General features: G+C 41.2%; 1 protein-coding gene across 1 annotated transcript; it reads left to right on the forward strand.

The window, feature by feature from the left end:
- Positions 1-4,018: 4,018 nt before the first annotated feature.
- fem1b (fem-1 homolog b) lies at positions 4,019-23,438 on the forward strand. The gene is made up of 2 exons (XM_060853253.1): positions 4,019-4,680; positions 15,169-23,438. Exons 1-2 carry the CDS (start codon positions 4,121-4,123, stop codon positions 16,538-16,540), a joined length of 1,932 nt encoding a protein of 643 aa, XP_060709236.1. The 5' UTR covers positions 4,019-4,120; the 3' UTR covers positions 16,541-23,438.
- Positions 23,439-23,732: the final 294 nt, after the last annotated feature.

Below are 23,732 nucleotides of genomic sequence, written 5' to 3' on the forward strand. Positions count from 1 at the left end.
TTGGCCACACTCCAGAGACACTCCTCTCTGAACGTCCAAATCCTGATCAGCAGCCTGCATTCCTGTAGCGCCTTGAACTTTTAGGAGGAAACATCCCAAAATCTCTTCACGAAGTGAAGCACCCGGTTATGTCTAAGATCGTAATTGGACAGATGGCCCCAAAAAGGTCAACTTGGGAAGAGATTTTTGGGAGACCAACTCAATCAACTGTCCCTTTCCCAACCCAAGACTATATCACTGAGAAGGACAGCAGATATATGGGAACAACACCCATATTTGGAGGGCAAGTTCCCCTCCAAATTACTCACCATCCTGGCTTGGAAATATCACCTTTTCCTTCAGTGTCACTGGGTCAAAATCCTGGACTTACAGAACATGGACTGCAGAGGTTTAAGAAAGCACCTCACCATCACCTTCTCAAGAGCAACTAGAGATTGGTAATACAAGCTGGCCTATCGAGTGAATGAGAAAAAGAAAGTCCGAGAACTACAAGGCTCAGTTGGAGAGACATTAGGCTAGTAGCTAACTGGTTGAAATCAGTGCCACTCAGAGACCAGCATTAGGTCAGTAGAGAACTATGATTGAGGGGCTGCAAAGATTGGAGATGAAAGTATTTGAATCTAGTGTGAACTCATATCCTTTGATCTTTCTCACCATTGGAAGTAATAAGTCAGCACCTTTTTCCCATTGGCTTTCCTGCTATTATAGTCTTTAACTGGACATTGAGTGAGGATTAGTTTCTGTTCAGCTGTGACGCCTCTCCTAGTGGAATAGATTACTAAACTCTCATATTGAATCATTAACAGGGGCGTGGCAGGAATTGACATGTTTTGAACCTGCAAAATGTCCCTCTTTCATGAAACAGTACCCAGGTGGCTGAGAGCTTCATTTAGTACCTGAATGTCATGTGTCAGGGTGACAGGCATCAGAAGTGTTTGCTGCCTCTGCAAGTTGTGCATGGTAACATTGATGGGAGAGAGTTTATGATGAGGGGGACATTCGGGGCAAGACAATAAACTGGGAGGTGCGTAATAAATTAATGAAAGTGATAAGTTTGCTTCCGAGCTGGTGGGTTTGTTCTCAGACGTTTCATCACCATGCTTGGTAACATCATCAGTGAGCCTCCGGTGAAGCGCTGGTGTTCTGTCCCGCTTTCTATTTATGTGTGTTGGTCTGTTGTAGTGGGTGATATCATTTCCAGTTCTTTTTCTGAGAAGTTGGTAAATGGGGTCCAAATTGATATGTTTGTTAATGGAGTTCTGGGTTGAATACCAGGCCTCTAGGAATTCCCATGTGTCTTTGTTTAGCCTGTCCCAGGATGGATGTATTGTCTCAGTCAAACTGGTTTCCCTCATCATCAGTGTGTATGGATACTAGTGATAGTTGGTCATGTCTTTTGGTGGCTGCTTGGTGCTCACGTATCCTTGTATCCCGATAAGTGCAGTCCGCCAATTCCTACACAACAGATCTAAACAAGAAGATACAACACACCCAAAGACTCTAGCCACCCTGCCACACATTAAAGACATCTTGGAGATGACGACCGGACTACTCCAGCCCCCAGGCATCACAGTAGCCCACAAACCTGCCACTACACTGAACCAGCTCCTGATGAATTTTAAGGACCCTGTACCAACAACCAGCACAGCAAACGTCATATAACAAAATACCCTGCAAGGACTGCAACAAACATTACATTGGGCAGATGGGCAGGAAACTAGCCACTAGGACACATGAGCACCAAGCAGCCACCAAATGACATGACCAACATCACTAGAATCCATACACACAGATGGAAAGGGACACCAGTTCAACTGGGACAATACATCCATCCTGCAACAGGCTAAAGACATACGGGAATTCCTAGAGGCCTGGCATTCTAACCGAAATTCCATTAACAAACATATCGATTTGTACCCCATTTACCAACCTCACAGAAAAAGAACCAGATGTGATATCACCCACCACAACAGACCAAGGCAGATAAATAGCAAGAGGGACAGAACACCAATGCTCACTGATGATGTTCCCTAGCATGGCGATGAAACGTCTGAGCACAAATCTACCAGCTCAACAAGCAAACTTACAACCTGATCTGCAAGCTGAACTCCAAACCTTCTCCAAAGTTGCAAATTAATGGACCAGCAGGATGGTGAGGAGGTGAGAGTGAATACTAATTTTGGCCAGAATTGTTTGACAGTTGCACATAGTGTCTAATTTTTGGCAGTAGTTTTGTTTTACATATGCCGATGATTACAGAGAAAGCGTTGCTCCCGTGATTGGCATATGTACAGGTGTCAGCTGTTTCTGACCTACTCGTTTATAGACGATGGGCGAGAAAGCATTTGCAGGTGAGGAAAGAACCAGAGATTGTAATTTGCTGGTTAGCTTTTATTAAGGGCCAGCACAGACGTGTTTGGTTGAATAGCCTCCTGTGCCACACCATTCTATCATGTTAGTTCCATGAGCTACAACTTTAAAATGAGCAGCCAGTATTAGTTATGGGTTGCCAACTGTCCAAGAAGCAGCAAGGTAGCTCAGTGGTTAGCACTGCTCCCTCACAATGCCTGGGACTTGGGTTCAATTCTAGTCTTGGGTGACTGTGTAGAGTTTGCACATTCTCCCTGTGTCTGTATGGGTTTCTTCCCACAGTCCAAAGGTGTATAAGTTAGATAGATTGGCCATACTAAATTGCCCATAACATCCATGGATGTGTAGGTTAGGAGTATTAGCGATGGAAAATGCAAGGATGGGACAGGGATGTGAGTCTGGGTGGGATGTTCTTTGGAGAATCAGTGTGGACTTGTTGGGCAGAATGGCCTGTTTCCACACTGCAGGGACTCTACAAAAGAAAGAAAATCTCCAGGAATTAGAACTCAGACACATCTATGAGCAATAGAGGGTGAAAAAAACCCAGAAATATCATGTTGTCTTTCATTTACTTTAAAAAGATTTTGATAATTTACTATAACAACATTGCATATCTGGAGGAAAAGTCTTGGACTTGATGTGGTTATGTGATAATTCCTCCAGGTATATGCTGTATAACAGAACTGGCAAGGTGGGAAAAAGGTCAGAAGGGTTGTTAAATGTCTAAGTGAAGAATCAGGAAAGTGAACAAAAGCAGAAGATGGTGGATGCTGGAAATCTGAAACAGAAATGTTGGAGAAACTCAGCAGGTCCAGCAGTAGCATCAGTGGAGAGAGAAAATGAGTTGATGTTTTGGGTCCAGTATGACTTTTTAGAATGGTTCTTCTTTTGTTCTGAAGTCATATTAGACTGGAAGTGTTAACTGTTTCTCTCGACACAAGTGCTGCCAGACCCTACTGAATTTCTCCAGCGGTTTGTTTTTATAAGGAAAGAAAGGCTTGTTTTAAAGTGAGAATTGGAGGGACTTTTGTAAAATTTTGAATTAAAATGAAAGGGAGAATTAGAAAAGCTTATTGTAAAGTGTAAAGAAAGCTTGCTATCCAGTTCAATGAAAACATAGGGAAGTTTGCTTCAAAGTGTAAGTGAGGATGGGGGTTTGAGGGAAGCTTGCCTTAAAGTGAAAGTGGGATTTAAGGAATCTTCTTTTAAAGAGTAAAAGGGGGAAATATTTGAACATGCTTTTAAGTTTGAAAGAAAAATTAGGGAAGTTTGCTTTAAAGTGTGAAGGGGAAGTTAGATGTATTCAAAGCATGGGGGGAAGATAGTGTGGGAATTAAAAATGTATTTCAAGAATCAAAGTGAATAAACTGATGAGGAAATTAGAATACTTAAAAGCATAAAGAAAAAAGTAGACAGTATAAAGTGCAAAGCGGAATTAGAAGATGTATTTGAAACAGTAAAAATAAACAAAGCTCGTTTAAAGTGTGAAGAGGGATTAGAAAATATATTTAAAATATAAAAGGGAAGGAAAAACAGGTTTGTTGAAAGAGTGAGGGATTTATTCAGACTTTGTAAAGCAGTGTGTTTGTTCCACCCGGAACCCAGTCAGGGTTGCACACTCCTCAGCCGGAAGAGCCGTGGGGAAGGTTTAGGGGCGGTGCACGGGTTGGAACCGAGCGGGAACGGGCGGTGCGTCCGCCGGCGGCGGGTGACCTGAGGCAGCGGCGATGAGGAGAGGAGCCGCCGGCTGATGGAGTCGCTGGCGGCCTATGTGTACAAGGCGGCGAGTGAGGGCCGCGTCCTGACACTGGCCGCGCTGCTGCTCAACCGCTCGGAGGCCGAGAGCCGGCGGCTGTTGGCGCAGGTGAGCCCGGGGCCTGGAGCTGGGCCTGGGGTCGGGGTCGGCCCTGGCTCCGGCTCCGGCTCCGGGCAGAGAGCCACCCCGCTGATCGCCGCCGCCCGGAACGGCCACGCCAAGGTGGTGAAGCTGCTGCTGGAACATTACCGGGTGGAGACCGAGCAGACCGGCACCGTCCGCTTTGACGGTTATGTCATTGACGGCGCCACCGCGCTGTGGTGTGCGGCGGGAGCTGGGCACCTCCCGGTCGTCCGGCTCCTGGTCGCGAACGGCGCCAACGTTAACCACACCACGGCCACCAACTCCACCCCGCTCCGGGCCGCCTGCTTCGACGGCCGCCTGGACATTGTCCGTTACCTGGTGGAGAACCGCGCGGACATCCGCATCGCCAACAAATACGACAACACCTGCCTGATGATCGCCGCCTACAAGGGGCACGCCGAGGTGGTCAGGTAGGAGCGGCTCCCCCCGCGGGCTGGGGCGACTCTGGTACAGAGCCAGCAGCATCTACAGCGCAGAAACACCACACCTCCATCCAACCCCGTCCATTGCAGACCAGATATCCCAACCTAACCCAGTCCCACTAACCAGCACTTGGACCATATCCCTCCAAACCCTTCCTATTCATGTACCTTTTAAATGCCGTAATTGTACCAGCCTCCACCACTTCCACTGGCAGCTCGTTCCACACACGTACCACCCAAAAAGTTGCCCCTTGGGTGCCTTTTATATCTTGCCACATCCTCACCGTAAAGGAGAAAGTGAGGCCGGCAGATGCTGGAGTATCAGAGCTGAAAATGTGTTGCTGGAAAAGTGCAGCAGGTCAGGCAGCATCCAAGGAGCAGGAGATTCAACGTTTCAGGCATAAGCCCTTCTTCAGGAATCCTCACCGTAAACCTTGGTTTGGAATCTGGTATTCCGGGGGAAAAAGACCTTGGCTTTTCATTTGGAATCTGTTATTCTTGGGGAAAAGATCGTAGCCATGCCTCTCCATAATTTTACAAACTTCTGTAAAGTGACCACTCAGCCTCTAACACTCCAGGGATATGTGGGGATAATGGCACATAACGATGGAATAACATATTGGGAGAGGTCTGAGAATGAGAGAGGTGTGAGGATTCAGGGCATGGGGGTGTTAGGATAGGCTGCTCAGGATTGGTGTGAGGATGGGAGGAACTTGTGGCTGGGCATGAGGCGGTGGGGGCAGTCTTTCAACCTGAAAATATTCGGGTCATTGATTTGGCTACGATCAGCTCAAAGAATTGCAAATAATTTGGAGTAGACAGACAGGAGCAATCTGAGTGTTTACCATCTCTGGGCCAAACCATACAATGTAGCAGCCAAAGTAGTCCATTGAGTCTGCTCTCCATTCAATAAATCTTGGCTGATCTGATGTAGCTCAAAACCCTTGATTCCTTTACTGATTAAAAAGTCAGTACTATTTTTCAGCACCACACTTTTTGACTCTGATGTCCAGCATCTGCAGTCCTCACTTCCTCCTGATTCAAAAATCTGTCCATCTCAGCCTTGAATATACTTAATGACCCAGCCCATGTAGTGAAAAAATTCCACAGATTCGCTACCCCGGGTGAGAAGACATTCTTCCTCATCTGTCTTAATGTGCAACCTCTTCTGGTCTCAGAGATTCCAGAAAGCTGAAACAACTTTTCCACATTTACCCTGTCAAGTCCCAGGAATTTTGAATGTTTCACTGACATTGCTTCTATACTCCAATGAATACAAACCCAATCTCCCCACCTCCCCACATAAAACATTTCCTCTATATATTCCATATTTGTGAAGTTTTTGCCCATTTTTTAACCTGTATATTTCTTTGGAGGCTCTGTCATTTGCATCACTTTCTTTCCCACCTATTTTTGAGTCATTTGCAAACTTCGCTACATACATTCACTTTCTGGCTCCAGGCAATTAATACATGTCATAAATCATTGTGGCATACCACTTTTTACAATTTGCCATCTTGAAATACCCACTTTCTCCCAGCTTTCTGACTTCTAGTAGTTAGCCAATCCTCTATCCATGGTATACTCTAACACCAGGGGCATTTATCTTAAGTAGCCTAATGTATTTTATTTTATAAATCACCTTCTGAAAATTGAAATATATTACATCCACTGTTTCCCCTTCATCTATCTTGCTCGTTACCATCTCATACAGCATAGAAAGAGGCCCACCATGTCTATGCAAATTTCAAATACCAGACTACTCTAATCCCATTTACCTGCATTTAACCTGGCATTTTAAGTCAAGTGTGGCGCTGGAAAAGTACAGGCAGTCAGGCAGCATGGAAGGAGCAGGGGAGTCGACATTTCGACTCTTCATCAGGAATGGTATTTTTAGAGGAGCTTTTTTCTAGTTATTCAATTTAGTTTCTCTCTGCCTCTTGTGCCTTGAATATTTAGTAATTTTGTAATGCTGTTCATGTCTTTACAGTGAAGACAGAAACAAAATATTTATTCCACTCCTGTGCAATTTCCTAATTCACATCATTAATCTCCCTGTCTCATTCTCTAAGAGACCTATGTTCATTTTGGCATCTCTCTTTTTATATATTTAAAGAAACTTTGGCTATCAATCTTGATAATATTGCAAATTTATTGTGATTTTTTTCCCCCCTTTTTTATTTGGTTGTCTTTTGTTTCTAAAACGTACTCAATTCACTGGTTTATGGCTAATCTTTGTCACATTGTATGTTTTTCCTTTCAATCTGATGTTGTCTTAACTTCCCTGGCTAACCATAGTAGGCTTATTCCCTTCCTCAAATCCTTCATCCTCACTCGATTATGTCTTTATAAACTATTTTCTGAAATGTAGTTCCTCATCTGTGTTTGCTGCTAAACTCCTTTCCTGGTCCATTCCAGCCAACTCTCCTCTCATTCCTTTATAATTATCCTTATTTAAGCTTAGCACCACTGTTTCAAGTGATCTTTGAGAAGATTTGTAGCTCAGGTTGAGGTTCTGGATGTAGAATTACTTGCTGAGCGGAAGGTTTGTTTTCGGATGTTTCCGCACCATACTAGGTACCATCTTCAGTGAGCCTCCGGAAGAATCACTGGTGGGTGTAGCACGCTTTCTATTTATATATTTGAGTTTCCTTGGGTCGATGATGTCATTTCCAATGGTGATGTTATTTCCTGTTTTTTTTTCAGGGGTGGTAAATGGGATCCAAGTCAATGTGTTTGTTGATAGCGTTCTGGTTGGAATGCCATGTTTCTAGGAATTTTTGTGCGTGTCTATTTGGCTTGTCCTAAGATGGATGTGTTGTCACAGTCGAAGTAGTGTCCTTGCTCCTCTGTATGTAAGGACACTAGACGGAGTGGGTCATGTCTTTTTGTAGCTAGTTGATGCTCATGTATCCTGGTAGCTAGTTTTCTGCCTGTTTGTCCAATGTAGTGTTTGTTACACTCCTTGCAAGGTATTTTGTAAATGACATTAGTTTTGTTTGTTGTCTGTATAGGGTCTTTCAAATTCATTAGCTGCTGTTTTAGTGTGTTGGTGGGTTTGTGGGCTATCATGATGCCATTAAATGGGTAATTTGAAAAAGAATAGGTACCTAATGAACACAATCCATTTCTCAGCAACAAACCCAAACAAGCAGACAAAATGCATCCAGAAACCCTAGCCACTCTTCCCTTACATCAAAGACATCTCTGAAATGACTGCCAGACTACTCGGACCTCTTGGCATTGTGGTAGCCCACAAACCCACCAACACACTAAAACAGCAGCTAATGAACTTGAATACTCTATACAGACAACAAGCAAAACTACTGTCATTTACAAAATACCTTGCAAGAATTGTAACAAACACTACATTGGACAAACAGGCAGAAAACCATCCACCAGGATACATGAACATCAACTAGCCAGAAAAAGAGACAACCCACTTTCACTAGTATCCTTACATACGGATGAGGAAGGGCACCACTTCAACTGGGACAACACATCCATCCTAAGACAAGCCAAACAGACATGGAGGAGAATTCCGAGAAGCATGGCATTCTAATCGGAACTCTATCAATAAACACATTGACTTGGATCCCATTTACCACCTCCTGAGAAAAAGAAGAGGAAATGACGTCACCGACCCAAGAAACCCAAACATATAAATAGAAAGCGTGCTACACCACCAGTGCTTCATCGAGAAGCTCACTGAAGATGTTACCTAGTATGGTGACAAAACGTCTGAAAATGACCCTTTCAGCTCAGCGAGCAAACCTATATCCAGAACTGTTGTTTCTGACCCAAGTTCTCCCTCATGTTTAATGCTAAATTCTAGCATGTTGTGGTCACTGATCACGAGGGAATCTTTTACTCTGCCATCATTTATCAAACTTGCCTCATTATACCTCAGTGCATCCAAAAATAGCCTGATTATTGGTTGAATCCACTGCATATTGTTCTAGAAAACTGTCCCAAATACGCTCAGTGAATTCTTCCTCATTTGCCTCATCTGTCAATCTGACTATCTTAGTCTACACGAAGGTGAAAGTAACCCAGGATTAATGTGTTTTTTTACACCACCTAATTATCTCCTGATTTGTTTTCTGTTGGGGCCTTGAACCTGAACTTTCCATTTGAAGGGTAGGGGCACTATCCGTGTCCTGCCAGACCCTTCCCTGGCGGTTTATATTTGGACAGGGAAGGCTAATAACAAATGGGAATATGCTGAAATGGTAATCTGACCAGGAGAGGTAACAACTCGAGGACACTTACAAAGGGTGTTAGCGCATGTAGTATTTATTAGGGGCGTTAAAATTCAAGTTGCTGTGATTGGTGGAGAATGTGGTGTGCAGAGGTATATGTAAAGATGCCTGAACTGTGAGTAACATTATACCGGTAGGATAGGAAGGAATTGTGCATGTGTGTGGTTTAGCAGTATATTAACTCAAATAATAAATGGGTTGAAATACATGATGATTTCAAATTCTGGCTATTGAATCATGATTGCATAGGTTACAGTGAAATAAAATCTTCGCATGCACACATCCTGAACAGAAGCGAATACCCAAAGAATACAAGGGCACCGTTTACTCCAGTTACACAACCCTGAGATTCTTAGCTTGGTCTAATTTTGAGCTGTTGTAGCTATCCAATGAACCTCATACTCACTTTGTTCCTTCCTCTTGGTCCTTTTAATAGTAAGCCTTTTAATCAGTTGATCATTCTAACTTGATGTGGAAATGTAAACTTTTGAGTGTCCATTAGGTCATTTGGCCAATTTTTTTATAAATTTCAGAAATATTATTTATTTATAAAAATCATGTATAAATATGTAGATTCTTAATTGTATTTGCAGAGAGGAAAACAAAACAAAATTGGAAATTTGACATTTCTCAGAGCTTCTCTACAGTTGCAAAAACAAAGGCATTTTCTACTTATCCTGGTAACTATAATTATGTTCATTTGAGGCTCCAAGAGGGTCTGACAACTGATTGGACCCTTCTTATACTTTCCACAAGATGACAGGATACTAGATGACAGTCTTTCCCCACTAACACTTGGTGGCCGCTGCCCCAAAGCTGAGTGCATCCCTCAGCACGGAGGCCTAAACCTTGGAATGTGCTAGTCTGCAACATTTAGTCGAGGCCAACAAGTTCCTTCCACTGAATTGATGCTATTCCAGGCACAGTAAATGTTTGTCTTGATGTGCCACCCATGGAACGAAGAGCACAAAGTCCTGCATCATGGAGCTGCTTGGGACAAACTTGACAAAAACCACTGCATCCCTTTCCAGACCTTCTTTGCAAAGACACTTACCAGAAGGATATGAGTGACGGTCTCTTCATCTATGTAGCTACTTCGAGGGCAGTGTGTAGTGGCGCACAAAGACTGGGTATGCATGAAGGGATTTGACAGCAGTGCCCTTTGCGTCACCAGCCAAGCTATGTCTAGGCGCTTGTTGCAAAGGTCTCGTGATAGGGCATTCTGCCAAATGACTTTGACAGACTGTTCAGGGATCAATGTGACTGGATCTACCATCTCTTTTTTCTCATGGGGTCTTCAGAACATTACATGCTGACCAGTTCCTGATGGACTTGTTGTCAAAGGTGTATCTCTTTGCAATTTTTTTGGCTAATTGTCTGATATGTAATACAGAGTGAAACCAAGCATGTGTTCAATTCCTGTACTCACGGAGGTCACCATGAAGACCCTGTCTGAGTCATGGTGACCCTCTGGTGAAATTCATCACCAGTCATATTTCTCTGAGAGAGTACCTTCTGGGACAATGGTAACTTTCACTTCATTCCATCATTTCAGCTCCTTTTTGGTTCTTTGCTGTTACGTTACATTTGTGTTTCACCCTGATTGATAGCCCGTATTTACCCATAACTTTCAGCACTTCATTAAAGCTCCTCAATAAGAACTGCATTCCCTTGTTCCTGCACAATTTCAAATCCTCCCCTATTTAATTCATAAATCATTTAATTTCTAATAGCTGCTGACTTTTGGCAACCTCAGGAGAGGTAAATGCTGATCTAATTAAGTTGCTGACTTCAAACAGCTGCATGATTCCATTTTTCTGTTGCGTGCAAAAGGACAATTTTGAATTAATGGGCTATTTTGTACACTGGGGGGTAGTTTGGTTTTGAAAACAATGCACCAAGTGGGGTGAGATTGCTTGTCAGCTAAATATTTTTGTAATCATTAATTATTTTCACATATAAAATCCCACTGCTTCCAAGTCAGCACTTTTTCAAACTTGAAGCTGTCAGAGAGTTCAGGGAACCTTGGCACTTAAATATTCACTAATGTAGCAATAATAGATAGTAAACATGAGTAATCTAGCTGTAAGTTAATTACACTTTTAAATATGTTAATCAATGTATGTAAATTACATTAATCTGGATGCCTGAACTTTTCCTGTACTTGTTTACATCCTTTTATTCGTTTTCTGTCAGCGCTCAAGATTCAATTTTGGATCCATCCTTGTTTTATTCAGTTTATTATTTTTTGCCTTCATGTTACAGGCTATATATTGTCAGTGAGATATTTAGTTAGACCCTTAGTGTTCATTTAGCTGTTTAGTCAGAGGATTTGTTTAGTTGTGAAATGCTTGGACATTTTGTTTTCCACATAAAAGTACCCTGCATTAATATCTGCTTTTCTATATTTATTGATCTTTCTGTCTAGTGTAACAATGAGTACATTACCTTTAGCTGCAATCTTGTCTCTGAATCAGAAGCCTGCAGCTTCAGCTCTCTCTCCAGGACAGCACTGACCATCAACTACAATTAAGGAACTTCTGATTTAATGGAGTTTATCAAACAAAATATTAAACCAAATGAACATCTTGTCTAAAGGAGCGTGACATTGGTCCCTCATCTTAAAAGAGGCCCCTGATCAAAAGTCCTCCCTTCGATTGCTGGATGTGGGATCTTGCTTTTTGTACAATGGCTCCATGGCTTGCCTACGAATCATCAATGACTATGTTTCAAAAACAAATTAATTCACTACAGAGTAATTTGAAATATCTGCCTGTTCTGGGCGTAGGTTTGCTCGCTGAGCTGGAAGGTTTGTTTTCAAACGTTTCATCACCATACTAGGTAACATCTTCAGTGAGCGCCTGAATGAAGCACTGGTGGTGTTACCAGCCCGCTTTCTATTTCTATGTTTGAGTTTCCTAGGGTTGGTGATGTCATTTCTAATTCATTTTCTTGGGGGTGGTAAATGGGATCCAAGTCAATGTGTTTGTTGATAGAGTTCCAGTCGGAACGCCATGCTTCTAGGAATTCTAATGCTTTCCTCTTTGGCTTGTCCTGAGATTAATGTGTTGTTCCAGTCCTTCCTCATCCGTATGTAAGGATACCAGTGAGAGTGGGTCATGTCGTTTTCTGGCTAGTATTCTGCCTGTTTGTCCAATGTAGTGTTTGTTACAGTCCTTGCAGCGTTGTTTGCATTTCTGACTGCCAGACTACTCAGACCCCTTGGCATCATGGTAGCCCACAAACCCACCATCACACTAAAACAGCAACTAATGAACTTGAATACCCTATACAGGCAACAAGCAAAACTAATGTCATTTACAAAATACCTTGCAAAATACATGAACATCAACTAGCCCAAAACGACATGACCCACTTTCACTAGTATTCTTACATACGGTTGAGGGAAGACACCACATCGACTGGGTCAACACATCGATCCTAGGACAAGTCAAACAGAGTCATAGAGGTGTACAGTACGGAAACAGACCCTTCGGTCCAACTCATCCATGCTGACCAGATATCCCAACCCAATCTAGTCCCACTTACCAGCACCTGGCCCATATTCCTCCAAACCCTTCCTATTCATATACCCATCCAGATGTCTCTTAAGTGTTGCAGTTGTACTAGCTTCCACCACTTCCTCTGGCAGCTCGGTCCATTCACCCTCTGAATGAAAAAGTTGCCTCTTAGGTCTCTTTTATATCTTTCCCCTCTCACCCTAAACCGATGCCCTCTTGGATGCAGGTTTGCACGAGAACTCCTGGAAGCATGACATTCCAACTGGAAGTCTATCAACAAACACTTGGATCCCATTTACCACCCCCTGAGAAAAAAAAACAGGAAATGACATCACCAACCCTAGGAAACCCAAACATATAAATAGAAAGCGGGCTACACCACCAGTGCTTCATTCGGATGCTCACTGAAGATATTACCTGGTATGGTGATGAAATGTCTGAAAACGAACCTCCCAGCTCAGTGAGCAAACCTACACCCAGACTCTCAACCTGAGCTAGAAATCTTCTCAAAACTTGCTAATATCTGCCTGTGTAAAGTGATATATAAATACAAGTTGTTTTTCTTCTAACATTACAAAGTGCAGTGGTCTGGAGGTTGTGGGACTAGAGAAAAGGGTGAGAGAAAGAAACCTTTTGTTTCTCAGAAGATGGACATTGCTTTTCAATATCACTTTTAAGGCATCAGTATCCTCTGTTTGTTGCAAGAGTGAGAAGTAACTCTGTTAACCTCTACAAATTGCATCCAAACCAGAGTGTTCCTGATTAGTCAACTTGTGGGAGTGTACCATAGCCCAGCAGTGTCAGGATATGCACACTAATCATTGTGGTCCTGGCATCCTAATGTAAAACCAAGTGAATCCTGCACTGTTCCAGGCAAGTTTGGGATGTTAAAGCCAAATGTATATAAAAATCCCATGTTATGTTTGAGGAGAGCTGGAGAAAGTCCACCTGGCATCCATGCTAGTGTTCTTCCTTAACCAAAACCTGCAAAACTAGGTTCATCTCTCTGTCATTGGATCTTTAGATTTGTAAAAAGGCCATTGTTTGTTTACATCCATAATGTTCATATGGACCGTCAGTGTTTGGTGACTGGCCCTAAAAAGGTACCATATATACAGGTTATTTCACAGTTAAAATGTTCTAATGAGTAAACTGTGCATTTATTCACTTAAAATTGTTGTTCATAGTTGTGACCTAAATTTGAGAAAAATGCCCTGCAGATGTTTTAAACTGACTAATGAGATCCATAGATTACTACTGTAATAACAGGAATGCTGGGATGTGACCAGTTATATTTTCAGACATATGTTTTGGATTCGTTCCCTTTGTGTGTTTTTCCATTTCACCACCATTCATAGTTTGAACTATTTTAAATGGCATACTTTGCAAGGGGGGGGGAAGCATTATATATAATGTCTCTTTTCCTAAGGTGAGCTTTATCTGTACATGCAGCATTAATGCTTACTTTTTTGTGTATTTGGATATGTATTTCTCACATGCGTGGAGTTTTATCTTCTCTTTTTCATGAAGAAACACCTGATATCATGTTCACAGCTCTCAAAGCTCTGAGTGTTGGCTAGTCTGAATGATGCACTTCACCTTCAAATCCTTGTCCTGCAGAACTCTTAGACATGCACATTGGCGGATATTTTATAATACATTCCCTTTTGAAAGGAGTGAAAAATCCCAGACATCTCAATGGAGCAAAAAAAAAGTTGTTCCAATTTTCACACCAAACCACATCCATCCAATGTTGGGATAGGTACCAGAAAGTTGGTCAAAAAGGTATGTTTTGAGGAATGTCTTTAAAGGAGATGGGGTGGGGTGAGGCTTAGTGTGGAAATTGCACATCTTTGGACTCTTGAAGTTGAAGATTATAGCTGCCAATTATAGCATAGGAATTGAGGATGCCCAAAAGCCAGAATGAGAGGAAAAAGGATATTTCAGAGGCTTGTAGGATTGGAGGAATTTAGCCTGATCTTGTCCTATTTTGATCTGTGTGTCTGGGAAATGATAGTCAGCTAACTTCTGTTAGGCTGAACTGCTCATCTAGATTGTAATTAGCTTAATGCAGTGGACTGATCAAACTCAGGACCTTCCTGTTTATATGGCTTTGAGCTAAACAAGGCAAATTGGTTATCATACAATCAACTTCCACAGTTCCATTGCATTCTGTGATAGAGAAGTGCAAGTTTATTTATCATTCATTCCACTGCTGATTTTTCATGGGCCGTTCATAGTATATTGCTGGCAGCAGGTACAAAATAACTATACCCCATTGAGGAGTAAGCACTTTCTGAAGAGAAGCATAAAATATTGAAGATGGAAAATTGGCATGAAAGGAGAAGAAAGCTGAATCAAGGTCCAAAGCAAAAAGATCCCTTCCTTGACCCCTCCAAGGCTTCTGAGGTTAGCAATGTTATGAATGCTTCGGGTGACATCATTTAACAGAGCATCTAAAGTTACACTTAACCTGGAATTTTTCACTGTAAAATGCTACATTACGTCAGTCTGTATCCTTATCTACAGGGAATGTCTTTGTTGTAGCATAAGTGATTTGAGGCCTCTGACAGTCTGTGGTATGTTAACTGTTTCTGTTGACAAATGGCAACTGAACAGAATATTTCTGATTGCCAGTGTCTACAGTTTTTTTTTCGCTGCTGCCCTAAGCTCTGTCTGTCTTATTTTCTCAGGTACCTGTTGGAGCAGTACGCAGATCCCAATGCCAAGGCACAGTGTGGAGCTACTGCACTGCATTTTGCTGCAGAAGCTGGCCACCTGGAGATTGTGAGGGAGCTGGTGAAGTGGCATGCGACTATGGTGGTGAACGGCCATGGGATGACTCCACTCAAAGTGGCGGCAGAGAGCTGCAAGGCAGATGTGGTGGAGCTGCTGCTGTCACATGTGGATTGCGACCGAAGGAGCAGAATAGAAGCACTGGAGCTGCTCGGTGCCTCTTTTGCCAATGATCGGGAGAACTATGACATTGAGAAAACCTACCACTATCTGTATCTGGCCATGCTTGAGCGACACCGTGAACCCAGTGACCCAATGGAGAAATCCACCCTGCCTTCCATCGAGGCTTATGGCGGGCGGACTGAGTGTAGGACTCTATCGGAACTTGAGGCTATCCGACAGGACAGGGACGCCCTCCACATGGAAGGGCTGATTGTCCGTGAGCGGATTCTGGGCTCTGACAATATCGATGTTTCACATCCTATCATTTACAGGGGGGCAGTGTATGCGGACAACATGGAGTTTGAACAGTGCATAAAGTTGTGGCTCCATGCCTTGCACTTGCGACAGAAAGGGAACCGAAACACCCACAAAGATCTCTTGCGTTTTGCTCAGGTCTTTTCTCAGATGATACACTTGAATGAGCCAGTGAAACCCCAGGACGTGGAGAGAGTATTGAAATGCAGTGTGCTGGAAATAGAAAGAGGACTGTCGCGGATCAAGGACTCCTCTGAGGTAGACCTCCATGCAGCCATGGACAATTGTGAGTCAAACATTTTTACCTTCCTGTACCTCGTGTGCATCTCCACCAAAACGCAATGCACTGAGGAAGAACGAGCCCGCATCAATAAGCAGATCTACAAGCTGATCCACCTAGATCCCCGGACGCGAGAGGGCTCCAGCCTGCTGCACCTGGCGGTGAACTCTGGCACGCCAGTAGACGATTTTCACACCAATGATGTGTGTAGCTTCCCCAGCGCACAGGTCACCAAACTGCTGCTCGACTGTGGGGCTGACATGAATGCTGTGGATAAGGATGGCAATGGGCCGCTGCACATTATTGTGCAATACAACCGTCCCATCAGCGATTTCCTCACACTGCACGCCATCATCATCAGCTTGGTGGAGGCTGGCGCTCATGCTGACATGACCAATAAACAGAAGAAGACTCCGCTGGACAAGAGCACCACTGGTGTGTCTGAAATCCTCCTCAAGACTCAGATGAAAATGAGCCTCAAGTGCCTGGCTGCCCGAGCCGTCCGTGTTCATAACATCAGTTATAAAAGCCAGATTCCTCAGGCATTGGAAGAGTTTGTAGAAATCCATTAACATTCTCAATAGCTCAGATCAGTCTTTATGAAACTGGTACTAGGTATGTCTGTAACATATTGCTTTAGCAAATTGATTTGCTCAGTTTTTAGGTATATTTTCTTACCATTCTCATTTATTTCCACTACTGTGCTGATTGTATGCAATTCTTCTATCAATGGTGTGATATTCTGGAGGGTGGCTTAAACAAACTTCTGAAAATAAGTCACAAAAGTTGATTTGTAATGGATTTAATTTAATGTGTTAAGAGTTAACTCTGTCTTCTAAAAACCTATTTTTCATAATGCCAGGTTCTAATCAACTGTTTTCTGGTGTCTTATTGTTTAGGGTCACAAATCAGAGCTCACGTGCTTGCTCTTTCTCCAGCATTGTCTGCTGATTTAAGGATTTGGTTGCAGTTAATTATGGAATGTTGTCATCGACTGTTTGGACTTGTAACTTTTTAATGTGGCACTCCTTCCCTTTCCGACTTTGCTTGTACTGCAAAGTGAACAATGAACACGGTATTCTGAGCAAAATTTGGCTTGGTCAGAGTTGTGCTTTTTGTGGGTTGTTTTAATAGATGGTAAGGATGCCAAATGTTAGAAAGCTCTGTACAAAAAAAGTGAAATGCAAAGTATTGATGCAGTATAACGCTTTATAACTCATTGACTGGCCCTGTGATAGGTACGTGTCAGGTGCAGCCAAAGTAACTGGCAGTACACTTTTTCTATATTCAAATACTGGATCCATTTTTAAATAGAAGATGTAAGATCACAAATTTTAATGGTGTACCTTTATCATGTGTCCTGTGATGGCGCAGCTAGGTTATTCAGTAAATAATTGGGCAGCCAGATCTCCAATCTGACACTTGATTGAGCATTTTATTGATTTTGAGATACAACTGTTGCGAATGTCAAAAGGGATCAGTGTGTATCACCGATTCTAGAAAGCTACTCAGATGCTGAAGATGAGTACTGCAAATATGTATATGCCTGACCTGTCCATAAATCAGGCACTTTTGTAAACACACCAGAGTTCTGTTCTTATACAGTCTGTATATTTTCCTGGCTAATAATTCTGTTTGAACCAAAGGTGTTCTGTAGGGTACACTGTTTGATGTATCCAGCCTGTTATTTTCAGGGAGACTGCCTGTGACCTGAACACAAAGGGCTATATTTTCCCTTTATCCTGCCACACTCAAATATTTCTTCCCATTTGACTAAAAAAAACCTTGATGAATAAATACATTGGAGTTATTGCAACATGATGTCAAATTATTAAAGCTGGTTAGCACATTAACTCTTCAGATCAATTTGCAATCAAATTATTGTTGCTCAGAATGAGCACAGAGTTAAGGTCTGGATCCTCAAGAAATATTTTCAAACAAATGGGAATGTGAGACTGTAATGGTTGACAGTTTGATACCGATTGGCCAAAATGTTCCTATGGAGAAAGCAACATGGGACTTGCCGACCAATTGCTTGAAATTTGGCATTTTTAAGTTTGTCCTGATGGAGGCACACTGAAAAGTTTGAGCAATGTCTTTGTCTTAAGCAAGATTCAGTTTCTCTACATTATCAACATTTTGAAACAGAGCAAGAAATGCCAACATTCTGTTTTTTAAAATTGATCTTGGCATTCTGGAAAACTTGTTTATTTAATATATTTATTTTGTAGTTAATAGGTGGGAAATCTTGACAATACCATTTTAATTTATTTTGCTTTTTCCTTACTTTTGAAATGCCTAATCATTGCCTCACTGATGTCAGCTAACAGCCAACTCTGGTCTGGCAGCTTTTGTGGAAAGAAAACAGAGTTAAAGGTTCGAGTCTGGTGACTGTTTATCAGAAATTAGTCACCAGAATCAAATAGTTAACTCTGCTTTCTCTCTACAGGTGGTGCCAGACCTGCTGAGTTTTGCCAGCAATTTCTGTTTCAGATCTCCAGCATCTGCATTTCTTTGCATCACTTTAAGCAATTCTGATTCTTTTAATGCAGCTAGACTCTTGTTGATCGTCACACAGGTTGGAAATACAGCAGTTATTGTCACTTGCCATTTAAAGTGGTCAATTTACATTTCGAGTCCACTTTGTAACTTCCTGCTTGGTACTGACCTCAAATCTGGCAAACTGTGAAATGGAGGCTTGAACTGCTGTGTAAGCCCAGTACTGACTGTACTGACAGTCTTTAACCCAAAACCTTGTGTTCCTGTTGTAGACCATTGAAACCTCTGAGCACTAATTATGAAAGAGAGTGAAGGGTCTGATCCATGTCTTGTTTTATCTTATAACTTTATATGAAATATTTATACTTCAGTGAAATTACCTAAGACTACTTAAAGTTGACTCTGTTTCCTGATGTGTAATATGGATCAAACGTGGCACCACTCTACAGTGCAATGTTAAGCCTCTATGAAGTGAATTATCTTTCAATATTTATCTGTTTGTCACTTGTGGATTTTAGGTAGGCTTACTGTGGGCATAAATTTATATTTCTGAGTTAGGTTTATAGTTTATCTTCTAACCTGCAAAGTCTAAAAATGAAAACTTTTGACAGTATTTTTCATTAGCTGTAGAATTTGACTATTTATTGTGCTTGTGTGAATGATTGGCTTCAGCAAAAATAAAGCATAAGAATTGCTAATAAGTTGTGATATATTATTTTAGTTCATAAGTGTTTACATTGTGCTTTATTAGCATCGTCATGGCCGAGTTGATAAAGCAAATGTATAACTCTGGCCATACCAGCAGATGGCCCTACCTTTGATAACTGCTCTATGTAATAGTGACAGTACTTCAAGGATGTGAATCTCAGGTTAGCAGGTTTAGTATTTAGCATGTATTTAGTATTTATCACAATATTGACTCTAAATTCCTGTTATTTCACAGATGTGAAAGGTTCATAGCTCACAAAGGAACGTAGGGATGAATGAGGTTGTGAAGGTCTTTTATATAGGGCGGAGCAGCAATTGGAGAACATCTACATTCAGTGTAATATGTACTTGGATGTTGAAGGTTGAGATTAGTTCCACAATGCACATGTTCAGGAGCCTGTAAGTCTGATTCCTTGCCTCATTTTACAAGCTTTAAATCAATGGAACGGAATGGAGAAAAATAACCCCCATCCCAACCAGAATGCCAGTGGAATAAAACCATATCATGCCTTGTTTGCAGATTCTATTGCTGCTTTAGTCAAATCCATCTGTTGTCTTGCACTCTTGCATTGGCTTGCTTGCGCGCGCTGTCATCCAAATACAGTGATCAAAATTCAGATTATTCTGCTTACCAACATCCATGCTGGTGCTCGGTCCCTAGGTTTTGAGCAGCGATGAAGGTTCCTCAGGAGAAATGCAGATCACACTTTTGAGCTTGTTTCTAATTATTAATTTTATTGTTTAGATTAATGTTTGGAAATTTAGCTTTTAAATGGAAATATGAGAAAAAAAATCAGAAATCCTGTAACTGACGGTTGAAGTTTTTTTAAAGTGGGAGGGCAGAATTGAGAGATTTTTGTCAGTTAAGCAATGACAGAGTCTCACTTTAAATTTTGTTACTTGATCCATTTAAATTTCTGGTTGACTAAAACGTAAAAGGGAAAGGCAAGGGATTCTGTCTACTTGGCTAATTTTGTGGCTAAAGTAAGCTGCAACAATGGCAATGCTGAGAGTAAAAACTCAGCAGTTATTTTGGAGGGTGGGATTGTGAAAAAAGAAGCAATGAATCAAGTCCCTGTCTATCAATTTAATTCATCAATCCCAATCATAATGCCTTTAAAGCTGGACATTAACTTTTAGAAAACATTTGAAGACATAGGGGATTGTTCCCATTTTGGTCTGTTGACAAGTATGTAATTTTTGCCTTTTAATTGGTGATTTTTCAAACTTTCATGGTAGTATTTAGGTATTCTAACTTGTCATCTGGCTTCGAAACGCACCTCCGCTATAATTGTAGCATAGAATAGCTCCTTATAAGAGAATGGGGAAAACTGTGCAGAAACAGGGCTATCATGGTACTGGGATTGTAGAATTTTGCAGTGTGGCAGGCAGGTATTCATCAGCTGTGCTCTGTCAAGTTATATACTCTTCCCCTGTTCTTTGCTTTCCTCCTATAGCCCTCTAAAATGACAGAAAATACAAATTTTGTCATCTCTTACATGGAATCACGGCCACCAATTTCGAGACAGTTGGTTTAGAGAAAGCTACAAACCTAATGGTTGTACTGAAAATTAAGAAGTAGGTGGGTGTGAAATTGTTCTGACTTTGTTTGTAGAACTGTCTTGATTTTTTTTCAAAAGTAAATATTTATTGATGCCTGAATTATTAGAGCTGACCCTTGTGTTAGTGATTTTATTTTCCTGTTTCTTGCTTTCCTCATCAACTCAGTGGCAAAATGACCTGTATAATCTTGATCCATTTTGTGTGACATTCTTTATTTATCCCTACAAGCTGGTCAGCACAAGTAACAGATCTGCAATCAAAAGCACTTGAGTAATTGGAGATACTCACTCCCCCCAAATACAACCCAATGGGAATCTTGATTTTTCACATATATCCTTCGGTAAGCTTTTCCTGGGTTTTGTTCCATCTGTTTTTGTAACCCTTACTGAATTGACGATTCATCAGACCTAATATGAATAGCTAGAAGAGAGCCTGTTCTGTCCTGTTCACATCCAGCACCTCATGTCTGCCCGCGTTTCCATAGTCACTACTTGGAAGTACAAACTGGAAGCACTGGTTGTCTTCCAGTCTTGATGGCGACGATTTTAACTTGCTTCAACGCTTTCCCACTGAATGCTTAGCCGGGACTTGAACTGAAAAACTGTCTGGCAGTGTCTGTTCTACTTGTTCAGGAGTGATGTCTTTTAGTGGAATTGGTGTGTGCACTCATTTTGTTTCTGCTGAAATCCTGGGGAGGACAGTGATGTATACTTTTAAAATGAGGATTCAAGTTTAGTGATTCAGAATATCTTGTTATTAACAGCTAATGACTCATGTGACAGCCTCAATGCCCTTTTAAATTTGTAGTTCTATTCCTGGAAAAGAACAACTTTTATGCCAAGGACCCTTAATGTAAAAGTTTCACTTGGAGGCCATTGCAGGCTAGTTAGTGCTGTAGTATTGAGGCAAATCTGTGCTTGAATTTAGATTATTATTGATGTAGTTTATGGTTAAGTGTTTGCTCGCAATGAAAAGAGTTCCACTGCCTTTGGCAGTTGTGGTGTCGTTGATTAAAGTACTGTGTGTGTGGTGTAGTTGCTAATTGTGCTGAATATTCTTGGGGAAAGGTTGCACAGTTGGCAACCGGAACCATTCCTGAGTTCATTTCAGATCACTGACCCAAAGATACCACAATCTGTTGTTGATTGTACTAGGCATTCTGCTTGAAAGCAGTGATACTGTGACCTTTCTCTGCGGATTTTAACTTGGCCATTATTTTACAGCAATGTTTTGGATTTTTGATACACAAGTGGTTGAACAGTTAAAAATTTATTATGTTGTTAAATGCTTTATGGACACCCCTTAGCTCAGTGAATAAACTTTTATGCTCTTGAGTAATTTGGACCAGGAAAATTCCAGCTCTGTATTGCATTGGCTATTGCATTTAGCTTTGTCATCGATGAACTCCAGAATGGGAAAAATGGGGAAGGATTTGCACTCTTGATTACTGTCACCTATTGGTAATTGTATGTGTATATGGGGCTATTGGATGTTGAATTGATTCAACTCATGGGTGGCTACTGCAGGGACACTGTCTAGGCTAGCATATTATGAATTTGTGGAAATCATCTTATGCCTGATCAGGTTTCTTGGGAGCAAACTGCAAAAAGAACAGAAATGTAATTAAATTATTCATCAATATTGCTAATACTTTTGCCCTATTTTCATTCCATCTAACATTCTACAGATCGTGTTCATGACCATAGAATCATTATTTGTTATAAGTACTTTACGAGAGATTGCAGTCATAATGGAGTGTGAGCAGAGATCCATCTAGTATGTGTTGGATTAACATAACATTTGACATACCAATTGTGTATCTAAAGAACTGGTTCCTTAAGTGTCACTAGTCTGTATCTCCTGATGTAAGTAACCAACATGTAGAGGAAGCTTGGATTTAAATGCCTCAAGGACATTTTTAAGGGGTTACATTTTATTTTCCATTAGCCCATTGCTAAGGCTAAACTTCAAAATAAGTGTTGTGTAGGATTGTATGGAGTGAAACTGAATTAATGCATTACCACCAAACGCCTTAACAATGGATTAAAATAAAGGAAGGGGAAAGAAAAACATTCTCATTACGCAGCCCAAATGATCTTTTCTGATTTTTGACTTCTAATGTACAATTTGTCTTCCTACAAGAGCTGTGCTTTTGCAGAGTTTATTTAAAAATATGTACCCTGTGTATCTGATCAGTTTGCAGCTTCTGATTTGTGGTTTTTGGTAAAGTAATACAAATCAGAACGTCGTGCTCTTCCGTCTGTAATATTACGTGTCTATTGAAGAGATTCTAAATGTTTAGCAGTATAAATCAGTGATGAGAGATACTATTGAAAATTCAGGATGGAGCAGAAACTATTTAACTTGAATTGAAATGTCATGGCACTTTGCACTATAACTCCTCAGGACATACAGCTAATGTAACTGTTTCTCACAATTCCCAAGATGCAGATTTATTTTCCCTTTAGTTTTAAAGCGCACTGCTACTTGGAAAATTGGATTTGCTGTTGGATTTTTAAATTCCCCTTTTAACCTCTTTTTCCACTGAATTATAATGTACTTTTGTTTGTTGGAAAGGGGTGAAATATGTAACATTTCCTGTATTTTGTAAAATGTGATTCTTTTGTTAAATAACCTTTATGTACACACTGAAACAAAGTCAGGACTTGTCATTAAAAGTCAGAGATAGTGACGATGTAATTATGAGCAGTGTGTTTTGTTCTGCACGACATTGTGAAAAACAAAAGCTTGTAAAATAAAAGAGTTGGAGGAGATCATTCATCCCCTTGAATCTGTTTGAAGGATCAATTCGGCCATCGGTAATATACATCTTAACTCCACTTGCCTGCCATGGTTTTGAAACCCTTCATTCTTTAGCCTGCTAAGCCCAATTTTGAAATGTTCTTTTGACCCCCCCCCCCAATCCACAGTACTTTGTGGATGTATTTGAGTTTTCATTATTCTTTGCGATGACGTTTCCTGACGTCACCGATT

The sequence above is a fragment of the Hemiscyllium ocellatum genome, chromosome 39 (assembly GCF_020745735.1).
Source record: "Hemiscyllium ocellatum isolate sHemOce1 chromosome 39, sHemOce1.pat.X.cur, whole genome shotgun sequence".
Classification (NCBI taxonomy): Eukaryota; Metazoa; Chordata; class Chondrichthyes; order Orectolobiformes; family Hemiscylliidae; genus Hemiscyllium; species Hemiscyllium ocellatum.

Excerpts from the sequence above, each read along its gene's own strand:
- fem1b (XM_060853253.1), top strand. The coding sequence starts at position 4,121 with ATGGAGTCGCTGGCGGCCTATGTGTACAAGGCGGCGAGTGAGGGCCGC. Across the intron at positions 4,681-15,168 it reads GGGCACGCCGAGGTGGTCAG|GTACCTGTTGGAGCAGTACG; the intron begins GTAGGAGCGGCT and ends TTATTTTCTCAG.